The sequence below is a fragment of the Gobius niger genome, assembly GCF_951799975.1.
Source record: "Gobius niger genome assembly, chromosome: 15".
Lineage (NCBI taxonomy): Eukaryota > Metazoa > Chordata > Actinopteri > Gobiiformes > Gobiidae > Gobius > Gobius niger.
Window position 1 is genome coordinate 24,027,663 of NC_136866.1, and position 15,256 is coordinate 24,042,918.

General features: G+C 41.4%; 1 protein-coding gene across 1 annotated transcript in view; it reads right to left on the reverse strand.

The window, feature by feature from the left end:
- Positions 1–7,123, reverse strand: part of LOC306975376 (mitogen-activated protein kinase-binding protein 1-like) — a gene marked incomplete at both ends in the record, with an annotated part of 42,944 nt that extends 35,821 nt beyond the window's left edge. The window contains 4 exons of the mRNA XM_079572887.1: positions 2,301–2,358; positions 3,957–4,019; positions 6,826–6,917; positions 7,115–7,123. Of these exons, the coding sequence (XP_079429013.1) occupies positions 2,301–2,358; positions 3,957–4,019; positions 6,826–6,917; positions 7,115–7,123 (222 nt within the window). The remainder of the gene's footprint in view (positions 1–2,300; positions 2,359–3,956; positions 4,020–6,825; positions 6,918–7,114) is intronic.
- Positions 7,124–15,256: the final 8,133 nt, after the last annotated feature.

A 15,256-nucleotide genomic window follows, 5' to 3' on the forward strand; every position in this document is an offset into this window, starting at 1 on the left:
TCAGGCAATAGCAAATAAAGCACATACTTAAAAATTACCCTTAGCCCTTTTCCACCAAGCTGGTGCCGGTGCTGGTTCTGGGCCAGTTCCAGTTTCAGAACCGGTTCTTTCATTTTCCACAGAAAAAACGCTGGCTTTTGGTTCCAAAATCTGGTGCCGGCTGGGAACAAATTAAAAGCTGGACCAAGAAACGAGCACCAGTGATGTCGGCAGCTGGGGGCGTGGCTCTCTCCTCCAACAAACAATCAATATTAGTTAGTTTGTGCTTATAACTTCCTGGAGAAGCCAAAACAGTCTCTGTGGAGGAAACTGATGTTTTGCTTTATGCTCTTTAGCTAAAACAAGAGTTAGAAAGAAGAAATCAAAATGTTAACGGCTGCTGTGACAGAAACATAAACTTATTTTTCTGTATTTTATAACCAGAAGTGGCTGTAGTAAGATGTTACTATCCATGTTTTATGTTGACTTCCCAAAGCGTTGCTATGACAATAGGCACAGCTCTCATTTTGGTGGAAAACCAAGTCAGTATGGAACCAATCCGGCACCAGAACCAGCTCTGAACCAGCTCTGAACCAGCCCAGAACCAACACCTTGGTGGAAAAGCCCTACCTGTGAAATGTGCCTATAAACTCATCCGTGTGAAGAATTGGGAGGCTACATGTTAGGAAAGTTAGAGATGAGTTTGGACCACAGATAATTTTAATTTTGTGGCTTCCTCTTTCATTGTTTGCATTAAAAAAAAACAGGTATAGGGCCTTTATTATTGTTGTGGCAATTGTTTTTCGTGAGTCTTGTCACAAAAATATTGGATAATGTTTCTGATGCAAATAATGTCAAACTGTACCTGGATTAAAATCACAAAGTTATTAAGAGCTTGGGCTGGGACGATACACCTTTGTCACGATCCCTATCACGATACTCAAGGGCCGATCCGATACATATAGCAATACAGTAAGTAATTGTTATAAGTAACATGTTTGCCTTAAAATGTAAAAGTTTGTACACCAAATGCCATTTGACATTTAATGAAGTGTTCGTGCGTAACACAAAACGTAACAAAGTGCTGTGTAACTGTTACTGGAAAACAAAAGGAGTGTGTGATAAAAAAGCCTCCAAACACAAGTATTGCGATATTTGATAAAGTACCGATACATGGTACATGGTATATATGGTATTGCAGCATAAAATATTGCGAGTCGATCCGATATTTTGTCCCAGCCCTTTTAACTGCTCATCTATCCTGCCTTTATTACTTCTTTAATGGCACAGAGCCAGCACGGTGCTGACTGTCCTGCGTTACCATGGCGATCAACAACGCTACGTCACACGTTACATAAACCGACATTCAAGACAGTCCTCGAATAGAACTCTCTCTCACGTCGTGCAGCCCTAATCACCGTACATTTAATCAGGGATGCAATTATGAATGTAGGAAATGTCTCCTTTGAATCAGCGTCACATCAGTGCACAATTGTCACATTATTTTACTCCTTCAAACTTTGGTCCCCGGCGCCATGGCAACCATTCATCCACGTTCACAGAGGCGGCTTTAATCGGCTTTAATTGGCTGCGGAGGATTTAGACACAAAGTTATATTGAAACTCTGCAGCTGAACAGGACTTGGTGATGGCAGTACAGTACACTACAGTACACTACAGTACACTACAGTACACTACAGTACACTACAGTACACTACAGTACAGCGCAGTGCTTTAGTTGGCTTACATAATGGGGTTACTGCAAACTGAATCAATGTACAGCACGGGACAAATCTTTAGACAAGTAATGGGCTGATTTCTCATCAATAAACTGGGGGTCGAACTCTGGGGCAGTGGCTCAAACTCAAGCAAGGATTTACCACAGATGCTTTGTGTATTTCAAGCACTTAAACGTCATTTTTCAATTCATCAGCCTCCCAAAATGTCATGCGGGGCCAAATTAAAATATCCTGGAACCTGCCAATTGTCCACAACCTCTTTAACCATATACTTGATGAAGTGTCTTGCATAAGGGCATAACTGCACTATGCATTGTTCCAAGAAGTCTACATCCAATAAATTGTAAAAAAAAATAAAAAAAAAATGTTTGGATAATTCCCGCCTCTGGAATTTGCAGCCCGTAATGAAGCTGTGGTTTCGAAAGCCGCTAATCTCACATAATCCAGAAAACAAGGTCCACTGATGGGGGATAAACCGAGGGCAGTGTGGACATTATTGAAAGCTTCTCTGTTCCCAGACAAATGCAACAGCACAGAGCAATAGATTAGAAATAATAAAAGCTAAAAAAAAAAAATGACATACCTCTCCAGTGACCAGGTATTTCCCATCGGGGGAGAACGACAGCGCGGTGATGGTTTTTCTGTGGAGGGAGACAAACCAGAGCCACTTGGTTTTGTTGTATTTGCATAATTAGCTGGTGTTAAGACTCACTGTATTGACCCATTCTTCAGCGTCGTAGAAGAGAGCATAACTTTTATCATATATGTCAAAACCAATTCAAAATCTTGCCTTGTTTTTAGCCTTTTTGTTATTTATTTTGATCAGCAAATACAGGAGCTATTTATGGATAACTGAACTTTTGTTAAAGAGGGATGCAAAATCGACTTTTCAGAGCTTTTTACCATGTTACAATGTTGTTCTGTCATTAAAAACATATCTGGGACTGTGTTTTGACCATAGCTATAATATATAAAGATGAGTTGGTCTCATTCAGCCCCATTCATTGAAAAAGGTCCCGAGTCCTGTGTGAAATTTAATGGCCGCTCTATCTCCTCCTACGCAGCCTGTTCCTTTACAGGGCAAAAAGGCGGGAAGCCCCGCACTCAAGGAGTGGGCGGAGCCTCCACAGAGCTCCAGAGCTTCATTGACAGGCTCTGGAGCCAGTCACTGTACTGAAAATGCTTCCAAATTTTGGGCTAATAAACAAAAACTAGCGTGGTTAAAAATATTTCACCTACCCCAGCATTGCCACATGGGTCATAGTGATTTTTAGAAAAAGAAAAACTCTTTAGAGGCTTTTAAGCCGTTCTTGGGACGTTTGAAGTCCCATTAGAATCAGGGCTACCAAGTGTCTCTTGGAGCCGCCCCTGGCCACCAGGGGGTGGTATTACAGCAATATCAGCTCCCCACCACAAGGACCATACAGAAGCGCAATCCTTGCCCAGTGGCTATGACCCACTCGCACAACTTTGAATAATCTATTGCATCTTCTCCAGTGGCTGGAGCACCGCTCCCCCTAAGGTTGTGCGTATCCCAGAAATGCTTTCCTCACCTCTCGATCTCTTGCTAAGCTTCACAGATACAGACGGCAACTTGTTATACAACGCGCTGTCGGACTGTAAACATATTTATCACACGCATGTAAAGTCAAGCCGAAATCAGGTCCATATGGATGTTTTTTCACAGCAAATTGTTCAGTTTTAGAAGTGAAAACCAGCACTTGTTGCTAATATTAGCATGTGTAGCATAAGCTAAAATTAGCTTCCTGGTTAGCATCGTCAGTTCTATAAGTATTTAGTAGTAGTATTTCAAAGAATATGAAAGATAATACAAAAAGATTTTTTTCACTCATAGTTAGTGGTTGTGTGAAACATCTGAGTTTGCTCTTTATAAATCATAATGAAAAATTATGATTTATAATTGATTAAACGGTTACCCCCATTCTGTGTAGTGCCCCCTTAAACATCTATGGCAGCTTGGAGTCTTTTGTGGTAGTTGTGGAGAAAGTTCTGTATATAATCTAAAGGTAAAGTGTCCCATTCCTCTTGATCATAAACCTTTGATCAGGGTCATTATGATTTGAAAATAGCAAACTCAGTTGTTTTACCATAAATGGCTTCACACGACCACTAACTAGGAGTGAAAAAAACTTTTTGTGTGTATTCTTTGAAAAGATGTGTGAGAGTACAGCATTAGTCTGCAATCTTCCACACTGTTATTCCCGGTTCATGTTCTCACCTGGTGGTGTTGATGATGTGCTGCTGTCGGTTGGTTTTGGGGTTCAACAGGACGACGACACATCTGCACAGAAGAGAGAGATGATTTATTTGAGACGTTTGAGTTGGGGTTACATTGCAGCTAATCCTGATCTTAAAGAGCACACAGTGACGTAACGGGACAATGGAGGGTGGCACTCAGAGAAATCCAGACAGGAGCTTAATTTAACTAATCGGCATCGATCCCTCATTAAACCACATTCTGTGACCTGCTTAAGCAATTTTCTGCTGGATTACAATGAGGGAAACGGACAGACAAAAAAAAAGGGGGCAGTTTTTGCTTGTTAGGCTAGGCTTGGTTAGGAGATGTTGACACAAACCAGTTCAAAATATCTGCATTATAACAATTAAAATCATAGAAATAGCATCATAGCTAGAGGTCAACATAATGCTAACAAAGGTCACATGATAAGAGGGAAAAGAAATTTTAATTTACAAACGGTCTTTAAAGAGACTAGATGCAAGTTGGTCATTTTATGCTCTACAGCCACCTCAGGTCTTACGTGTAACTGCAGCTTCTATATTAAGCTCGTGCATGACGGCACTTCGGACCCGAAGTAACAACTTTTTGAGTGACAGTGCAGGATTTTAGAGGCAGTTGTGGTGAACAGGTCTGAGCTCATTCTACACATTAGAACAGGGGTCCTCAAACTACAGCCAAATCTGGCCCGCGAGTTGATTTAATCCGGCCCCTGACTTGTAGAGCACAAATCCCTGAGTATGTCAAAAAAAAAAAAAGTAAGTCCATTCCTGTGTGGAGTTATGTTTTTTTTCTTTTTACTAAATAACCAGTATACTCATTCCAGCCACTCGGGGACAACTTAAATAAATAAGAATGACTTCCACATGTGTCCAGCAGGGGCACTGACAAAATAAGAGATCAGGATATAAACAACACATTATAGCCATGTGGTAAATGAAACTTAACACCAGAGTGTGGAGTGAATGAATAATGACTACAGTGAACTTTGAGAAACTTGTGACACAGGCTTGTAAAGCACAATACAAGTGTATGTAGTTGTTACTTTGGTCACATTACACAATGATGTTTAATACGAAACTAAAAATAAATGGAATAGCAAATTAAAACAAAGTGTGAAGACTTGATGATATCTATTTTTGCAAACCACTACAGCTAAACAAATATGTTTCTGGAATCAAGTGTTGATCTTGTAGATATAGTAGTGGGGACGACTGTGCCAGGCTAGTAATCTCTACTTCACAGGGAGGCCTGCTGCATTTTGGTCTGGGTCATACAATTCTATGTTATAGCCGACCCGGCCCGGCCCCCCATCACAGTCAGCAACGATAATGTGGCCCCCAGAGAAAAAAAGTTTGAGGACCCCTGCATTAGGACATGGATGGAACATGTTGGGGGATGAAAATACTTGGTATTAAGATTTTTAAACTCTGTACAGTCCCTTGAATATTACGATGACGATATTACAATATTTGAATTAATAATCATAAGGTGTATAAATTACTTCGTCAAAATGTGTTAAAACAATATCTAAAAAAAATACAAAATCAAGACCAAAACAATGCCAAAATGTCAGTAATTTAGGAAAATTTGTCAAATTTAAAATACTACAATTTATGTGGAGAGTGAAAAATAAGTTGGTGCCAATACATATCCAAAACAAATTTATGTTAATCACAGATAGTAACAACGGAAGAAAGGGCAATTTCTGGGTACCATATTCACACACTTCACAAAAACAAAAGGGGTTTCTTGTAAATGGGATCAGTTTATGGAACTCTTTGGACATCGTTCAAAAATCATGTAACACAATCACTCAATTCAATAAAATGTATTAAAAAAAAATGTACTTGGAAAATACGAAGGCAACGAAACATAAGAACCAATGTTTGACAAATTTGAAGCAGTCATTGATTTAGATGTAAAGTATTATTGTACCTTGACATAGGCTAAAACAAATCAAAAACGGGTGAGCCATCTGTTCAGAGCCAGGTCAGATTTTGGGGAAAAAAAAAAGGGGGCATGAAATTTATAAGACAATGTGTTCCTCATGTTCCTATTCAGCATTGAATACTTTGCTGTTGCTGTTGTTGTTATTATTGTGTCTGTAATAACGCCATGGCTGAATAAAAAATGTGAACTGAATCGAACTGAATATTCACACAAAAAATTAACCGTTGCGCATTTTTAGGACACCGTGCATTTTTGTTTTAGAAATCTCTTTCAGACGGACCACCTCAGTGATTTTGCAATATGCTGTGGCTTCTTGCAACACCGATATTGCGTCACACAATATTGCACTAACAATGTGGTAGCCCTCGTTCAAACACATCTACCGCCGCTCTCCAATGTAAATTTCAAAGCATTTCAGGGGGAGATCTTGACTCTAAAATCCGCCAGCACATGTCATATTGATTTCTTTGTAAACTTCTCATTGTTGTCAGGTCCAATCCACCTGTTCCTGATCGCTGCGCGCCAGCAGAACACGCTCGATCAAACCCTGTAGCCGTCAAACAGGAGCAGGTGGACTGGCAGCCTGTGAGCGCTTTGGAAGGCGGGAAATTCTGCTCTGTGAAAATGAAACATCTAGATTGAGGGATTTGTATCGGTTTTCTTTTTCCGAAGTCAGAGGGTTTGAAACTGTCAACAACAAAAGAGCCACTTCGTTTCAAACTAAACAAAGGTCGGAAAGAGCTGATGTTTACTTCCCTTCAAGTTGATGTCATTGAAAACTATGAGTAGATTAAGCAGCCTGATTGATGTCGATGATGCCAGGGCCTTGATCAGGAGGAAACGCTTGATGGAGTGTCAACATGCATTAGGATTTGCGAGACAGAGTTTATTTACTCACCCAGCTGGATACGCCACCGCTCCGGAGCAAGGGTCAGACGCGAGACCGCTGTTTCCTGTGGCTGTGACGCCCAGAACCTTCTCCAAAGTCACCTGTGCACAGAAGCAAAGGGCGAGATTGTTTATGGAGAAGACATGTTGGCGGGGGGAAAAGAGCACAAACGCCCGAGCCACCCTGAGGGGGTCATTTAGGATGTTTGCTCATTTGCAAAACGAGTAGTCCGTGCTAAGCAGGAGCAGCAGCACAGTCATTTGTGTATTTCTCACTCATATAGCGTTCTCTCATTTACATATGACATGTTTGGCTCTAATACTGTAATACACATCATTTCAAGTGTTCAATCAGGACATAAAATGGTATCTTTTTTTATCTTTCAGCTTGCACTCCATGCATCCCCTGTCTTGACAAATCATCCACTTAATATCTTTATTTTTAAAGGCATGTCTTAAAGCAGTACTAAGTAACTTGTTTACCTTAATAAATCCTTTTCGTAGTCCCTGTGGGGGTAATACAAGTGTTTATGGGATGATTGGAGGGTCTTTCATCTCCCCCTGGTGTCTCTGGTCAGAAAACCATGTTTGCAACTTGACTGCCACCGGTCCGGAGAAAGCAATACACACTAATAGAATCACGAAGAAGGAGCTAACATGCTAACGGGCAAAGCTAACTGCGGGCTAGCGTCACTTTAAACAGTATTTACAACCAAGTTTGAGTGAAAAAAAAAGATTTTCATTGTATAATTGGATGCACAGTAACCCTCTCTCCCTTCGCCTTTCCTGTCAGCCTCGTATTTACTCTCCAAGACAATTAATAAGTTAAAAAATCGTAACTTGCTACTACACCTGCAGTTGCGCTCATGGCCTCTAGGGGGAAGAGTTACTTAGTACTGCTTTAATGTAAAGATTCTCAACCTTTTATTATTGTCGTGACCCCGACAGGGCACACACACTTTTTTATAAGTGTTTAAGGTTCCTCCAACAATTAGGGGGAACCTTAAACACTTTTGGTGGGCCTCAAGCTTCTTGTTGAAATGACCCTCATTGCCAGAGATGGTACTTTATTAAAGAATTTTACACAATTATCCATCCATCCATCCATCCGTCCATCCATCCATCCACTCCCAGCCCCTTATGGCTCCTCCTGCAGGTGGTGGATCCACAGAAGGACGGCCTTGTGGTTCTAAACGGGCCTGTTGGTCTCTCATAAGGGGCTGCTGAACCGCTCTTTCTCTGACCCGTCACCTAGGCCCTGTTTGCACATGGGAGACCCTCCCACGGGCACGAAGCCCCCGACAACAGAGCCCCCAGGATCATTCAGGTGCTCAAACCCCTCCACCACGTTAAGGTGGCGGCTCTAAGAGGGGTCTACACAATTAAAGCCTCAAAAAGTCTGTTTTTTTTGTGAGTCTGAGGTGCATTAATCTTCCAAGTCTAAATTCAGGTGTGGGACACTTTACAACCTCTCTCTGCACCCAGTTGAATGTTAGCATGAGATTATTATTATCATTGAAACATAATGTCCTTCCTATTTAGTTCAAGACATATTTTAATTCTAACTGGCTCATATTTTTGGAACTTATTTACCCTTTTCCTATTTGATGCTGTTCTGGTTGTTGCAACAATGTCGACATTGATGCAACAAAATAAATATCTTCTGATCAAACAAGCAACGTTGGCTCTACGTGTACTGCGCATAAAACTTTCTAACCCAGCAGTTTAAACCTCTATATTCTGCATGTTGTAAAATGTGTAAGAGCCAGTGAAGCTACAAAAACACAGGAAAATCACCTCATGACATCAGCAGGTGGAGGTGAGAGAGAACAGGCTGTATATGTGGTACTCCTTGCACATGTGGTGTTCGTGGACCACCTCAAAAAGTTGCAAAAGTGGATCAATTTGCTTGATGAGGAGGGACGGGAGAAAGGCACTCACCAGTAGGCTACACTATAATCAAATAAATTCATGTGAGAAAAGCTAAATGCACAGTGTCGGCTTCATAACAATCAGCTAAAAGACATCATGTGTTTATCTCTGCTCTCTTTTGTGTTGAAAGATCAAAGGTTATCTCATCTTGGGAACTGTGGCGTTCATGTGCAATTTTCTAGTGGCAAGTCTGGTTTGGTCCAGCTACTATTTAAGGACTCAAAGCTGGTACTGACAATCAAGCTGGGACAGGGTGGGATAAGGGGGACCTAAATTGCTATGCAGTACAACCAAAAGAGGGCCAGGAGGGGGGCACCCCATGCAGAAATGAAAGAGTTGAAGTAGGTTATGCTTTAGAGGGAGCAACACTACAACATGGCTCAAAGCTAAAAAAAATCCTCCTGACCAGTGTTAATTTCGTCGACTAAAATATTTAGTCTTAATTTTAGTCAAAGTGTTATTTTTGACGACTAAAATTGGACTAAAACTAAATTAAACGTTTTTCATGAGACTAAAATTATGACTAAAATGTCCAGATATTTTAGTCGACTAAAATAAGACTAAATAAAAATGAAAAGGAGAGACTAAAATCATCCGAACTTCAATTCATAGTCTGAAAGAGCCTCATATCATGTAAATTCACACCAAGGGATCAGCTCTGAGCTTTGTTCATGTGGAGCAGCTCCATGAAGCAGAGGAACAACATTAAATATGATTATAATGAATATTATCAATGCAAAGTCGACTAAATTCGTCTTAAATTTAGTCGACTAAATTTACTTGCAATTTTAGTCGACTAAAACTAGACTAAAATTGAAGATATTTCTTTGACTAAAACTAGACTAAAAATCGAATTACACTTTCGTCAAAAGACTAAGACTAAAACTAAATTGAAATATGCTGCTCCAGACTAACCTGACTGTGCAGAGGCTCCTTCCAGCCGCTCCTCTTCAGTTTGGTGACCGAGTTAGACCGGAGCAAGTTCCTGATGCGTCCCCGGAAAGTGGAGCCATCGCCGGGCATTGTGATTGTGTGGAGCCCCGTGGGTGTCTCCACAAAAATAAAAACCCACCGCCGCCTCTGACTGACTGAGACCGAGCCAGTAGCCGCCTCTTCCCCCCCCAAACAAGTGAACGATCAGTCGGGATAATCCTCCTCCTACCGCCACCAGAGGCGAGCTGTGCGCAAAGTTGCTCACTGAAAATAGCCCCACGCTTTTGTCGCTCCTCTCTGCTGTCGGAACATGTGCGCGCGCGTTAATCTCCAGAGCTGTTTACTGTTCCTCCTGGACTGGACACTGGCGACTTTTCAGCTTGACTTCACCTCTTGCTTTCTTCCTCTTCTGTTTTTAGGACAATTTCCTTTCAACGTTGAGAGATAAACTGCTGGCTTGTGGAGGGCGTTTCCAAAAACAGTATTTAATCTTATGCCTTACTGATTATATCAAGAATGTTTGGGTTGTGGCTCTCTTGCAAACTTAATAGGATTATACCGAGCGCTGGAGGCTATTTAGGGGCTCATTGGCGATGATACAATATCCGTAGAGAACATATGAAAACAACATTTGTGTTAAAACATAGTTAACACAATTATGTTAAGATTTTGCACACACACAACAAAAAACAGCCTTCTTTAGTTAGACCATTTTTGTGATGTTTATAGTTTCACTTCCTTATTGCACACTGACAGGAAGTGACGTAGATAGAGGAAAACAATTTGAAACTGTTGCCTACCATGTTCTGTCAATGGGAAATGAGTGAGTCACTTCCTGTCAGTAGCATAAAAATGTTCTACCCAAAATGTCTTCATTAATTTGCTGCTTCACTGAAATAAAATTCTGATTATTAATTACATCAGGTGTTATCCACCTAAATAAGTCATCTTAAAAATGTGGAAACTGGAGATTCAAGATAAAAAAATTAAAAAAAACTTTAGCCAGATAAAATTAAAGGCCCTATACCAGATGTTTTGACCAGTGTTAATTTCGTCGACTAAAATATTTAGTCTTAATTTTAGTCAAAGTGATATTTTTGACAACTAAAATTGGACTAAAATTAAATGAAAAGTTTGTCATGAGACTAAAACTTTGACTAAAATGTCCAGATATTTTAGTCGACTAAAATAAGACTAAATAAAAATGAACAGGAGAGACTAAAATCATCCGAACTTCTATTGACCGTCTGAAAAAGCCTCAGATCATGTAAATTCTGTGCCAAATGAACAGGTTTGTGCTTTATTCATGTGGAAGCAGCCCCATGAAGTCGAGGACCTTGATTAAATATGATTATAATGAATATTATAAATGCAAAGTCGACTAAATTAGTCTTAAATTTAGTCGACTATATTGACATGCAATTTTAGTCGACTAAAACTAGACTAAAATTGAAACGTTATTTTTGACTAAATCTCGACTAAAATTAAATTAGATTTTAGTCAAAAGACTAAGACTAAAACTAAAATAAAATATGTTGTCAAAATTAACACTGGTTTTGACCTCTTTCTTTGCTTTCATTGAATGTACATTTTTAAATTGTTGTGTCTGAAGTAATTTCCAACTTTCCTAGCGCCTTTAACAGTCCCGGTCACGTGCCGGGGTCTGGAAGTAAAAATCCCATTCATATTTAGCATTTACCGTTTGAAAAATTAAAATCACGGCACAGGCACATCATGAACATAAAACACCATTTTAAAACTTTATAAACTGAAAAGTGGTTTAAGTATGTTGCTGCAATAACGGAGCAATTATCGGTAGTTAGGACATTGCTGTTCTTATGAATTTCACGGCCTTCCGATCACGAGATAACCCGCTCCACCAACTGCGCCACCGTCGCCCCAAAAAATCAATAGTACAGTGATATGGCTGTGTCCACACTGCATTTTATTTTTTCTATTTCTTGAGTAATTATTTGGGCAACGATTTCTACTTCAGTAAGATGATAAGGTCTTAAAGAGACTAGATGCAAGTTGGTGATTTTATGCTCACTACTGCCACCTCAGGTCTTAGGCGTAACTGCAGTTTCTATATTAAGCCCATGCATGATGGCACTTCAGACCCGAATTAACACCTTTTTGAGTGACAGTGCAGGATTTTAGATTTTAGAGGCAGTTGTGGTGAACAGGTCTGGGCTCATTCTACACATTAGGACATTGTAGGAACATGTAGGGGGAAGAAAACACTTAATTTTAACATTTTTAAACTCTGTAAAGTCCCTTTAAGTAAACATTTTGGCTACTCTAACCACCTCTAATTGCATCTCATGGGCCCCATATTGTGACCTCAGTTGAGGTAACGTCCAGTCGGCCGAATATCATGTGGCATTGCTAAATCATTTGTGGGGGGAAAAGGCCTGTGTGCACTGTACGTCTAATCAACATTTGAATTGGTCGTGAACCAAAAGGCCCGTTTACATTACAACAATTTTGCACCCTGAAATTGTGAAACATGTTTATACACACGTGAAGAATAGGGATGTAAAGAGCTTTATAAAAGTTGGTTGTGGTCCAAAGTCACTCCTAACAGTTTGTGGGCTTCCTCTTATTTTCATAATAAACATGAAAAAAGTGTTTGTTTGATTTATTTAATTAATCCATCCATCCATCCATTTTCTTCCGCTTTATTCGGGGCCGGGTCGCGGGGGCAGCAGTCTCAGCAGAGATGCCCAAACTTTCCCATCCACACACACTTCCTCCAGCTGTTCTGGGGGGACCCCGAGGCGACACCAGGCCAGCTAGGAGACATAGTCCCACCACCGTGTCCTGGGCCTTCCACGAGGCCTTGTCCCACTAGGACATGTCTGGAACACCTCCCGCGGGAGGAGGCATCCGGAACAGATGCCCGAGCCACCTCAGCTGGCTCCTTTCGACGTGAAGGAGCAGCGACTCTACTCCGAGCTCCTCCCGGATAACTGAGCTCCTCACCCGATCTCGGAGGGTGTGCCCAGCCACCCTGCGAAGGAAACTCATTTCGGCCGCTTGTATTCGCGATCTTGTCCTTTCGGTCATGACCCAAATCTCATGACCATAGGTGAGGGTGGGAACGTAGATCGATCGGTAAATCGAGAGCTTTGCCCCCCGACTCAGCTTCCTCTTCACCACGACAGACCGATACAGCGACCGCATCACTGCTGACGCTGCGCCGATCCGTCTGTCGATCTCACGCTCCATCCGTCCCCCACTCGTGAACAAGACCCCGAGATACTTGAACTCCTCCACTTGAGGTAAGGACTCCCCACCGACCTGTAGAGGGGAAGCCACCTTTTTCCGGTGGAGAACCATGGCCTTGGATTTGGAGGTGCTGATCCTCATCCCGGCCGCTACACACTCGGCTGCAAACCGCCCCAGAGCGTGCTGAAGGTCCTGGTTCGTTGGAGCCATCAGAACAACATCATCTGCAAACAGCAGAGACGAGATCCTGAGGCTCCCAAACCGGACACCCTCCGGCCCCTGGCTGCGCCTAGAAATTCTATCCATAAAGGTAATGAACAGAACCGGTGACCAAGGGCAGCCCTGGCGGAGACCAACACGCACCGGGAACAGGTCTGACTTACTGCCGGCAATGCGAACCAAGCTCCTGCTGCGGTCATACAGGGAACGGACAGCCCTTAGCAGAGGGCCCCGGACCCCATACTCCCGGAGCACCCCCCATAGGGCACCACGAGGGACGCGGTCGAACGCTTTCTCCAGATCCACAAAACACATGTGGACTGGTTGGGCGAACTCCCACGAACCCTCGAGCACCCGATGAAGGGTATAGAGCTGGTCCAGTGTGCCACGACCAGGACGAAAACCGCATTGTTCCTCCTGGATCCGAGGTTCAACTATCGGCCGGATCCTCCTCTCCAGCACCCCGGAGTAGACCTTACCGGGGAGGCTAAGGAGGGTGATTCCTCTGTAACTGGAACACACCCTCCGATCCCCCTTCTTAAAGAGAGGGACCACCACCCCGGTTTGCCAATCCAGGGGCACTGTCCCCGACCGCCACGCAATGTTGTTATTTAATTAAATTAATCTTTATAATGTAATCCCATTTACAAATCCACTTCAACAAAATAGCGGAGTCCTTTACAATTTCCATAATAAATCACTTTTATTCATTGATAAACGGCACATGATCTTCCACAACCTGAACAAACAGGTCTTAAAATAACGACAGGGGACAAACTCAATTAAAAGAAATAACGATATATACATAAAATATCTGCATACACACACTTCTATGGCTGTTCTTGATTGAGCTTTGCAATTTACAGAAATAAGTGCACTTAGGCCATGTGTCATAAGCACAGCATATAGTGCTACAGGTCAAAAGGTTGATCACAGTGAGTTGGAGGCAAATTAATAATCGAAACACAACGCTGTCGGTCTCAAAATGGTAAACATTTGTACAAAAAATGTGTTTTTTCCCCACCAATATTCAAAATTAAAAAATTAATCTCGTCACTGATTTTAACGTAAACATCGATCGACAGACAAAATGGATAAATTAAGTTTATATAATTCATTAATGGTTAGGAGGTACCGTTGCTAATGTGTACATTCAGAAAGTTCAATCTATTGCTATTTTTATTCCTCAAGTAATGTGTATTCAGTAAGCCGCACAGTGTTATAGTGGTTAGCAAGCTTCCCACACAGTAGAAGCTCTCGTATTCCATTTCAAGATGGCGTCGGGCTTTGCCGGATGCACGTTAACCCATTTCTCAACATTTCTTCCCGACTTTTAATCCTGTCCACAAACAGGAGAGCCCCATTCTAGGCAAACTCATCCCTCTCTGCCCCGTGAGGGAAAGAAAAAGCAAAGGAATCAAGGAGATGGTTCTTTGAGGGTTCTCCGCAAGTACAGTACATAGGTCCTTAACATTTTGCCCACAGACTTTTCTAATATGGAGCAGAGCTGCACAATATATCACGATATTAGGTGATGCAATATCCGTATCGCAAGAAGCCACAATATAAAACAGTCTTCAATGGACTGACATTTTTTGCAAACTCTGCCAAAAAATGTACTGCAAAAGTTCTAGTTAAAGTTTTAGTTAATCACTTAACCAACCCGCCTGAAACCCGGCTTACACATTTCCTAATTTAGTTCAATTTTAATGTTGCTTTGACGCTGATTGTTTTTCAAGTCTTGTTTTCACACAATTTGCTGAAAAAATAGTTACTTACAATTGGTGTCGAATTAGAATGGGACATATTGAAATGGTTTAGTGAAATATCGGGGTTATATCGTGACTCACTTCAATATCGCACAGCCCTAATATGAAGTGTGATTCATGACCATCAATCACATAACTGTAGAATGCTAATCTGAATCATTATAACCCAGAGAGGTATAGAAGCATTTCAATCAGGAATCTGCAGTTTCTTTTAACCCAAAGATCAGATTCTCCCCTAAAAAACTAGCAGTCGCTAGTTTTGTCACATTGAAGGCTAAACCAGTAATGAAACTGAAACTAAATTGAGTCTAAACTAGTCATTACAACAGATGTACCTTTAAATTCTTATTATTTGCA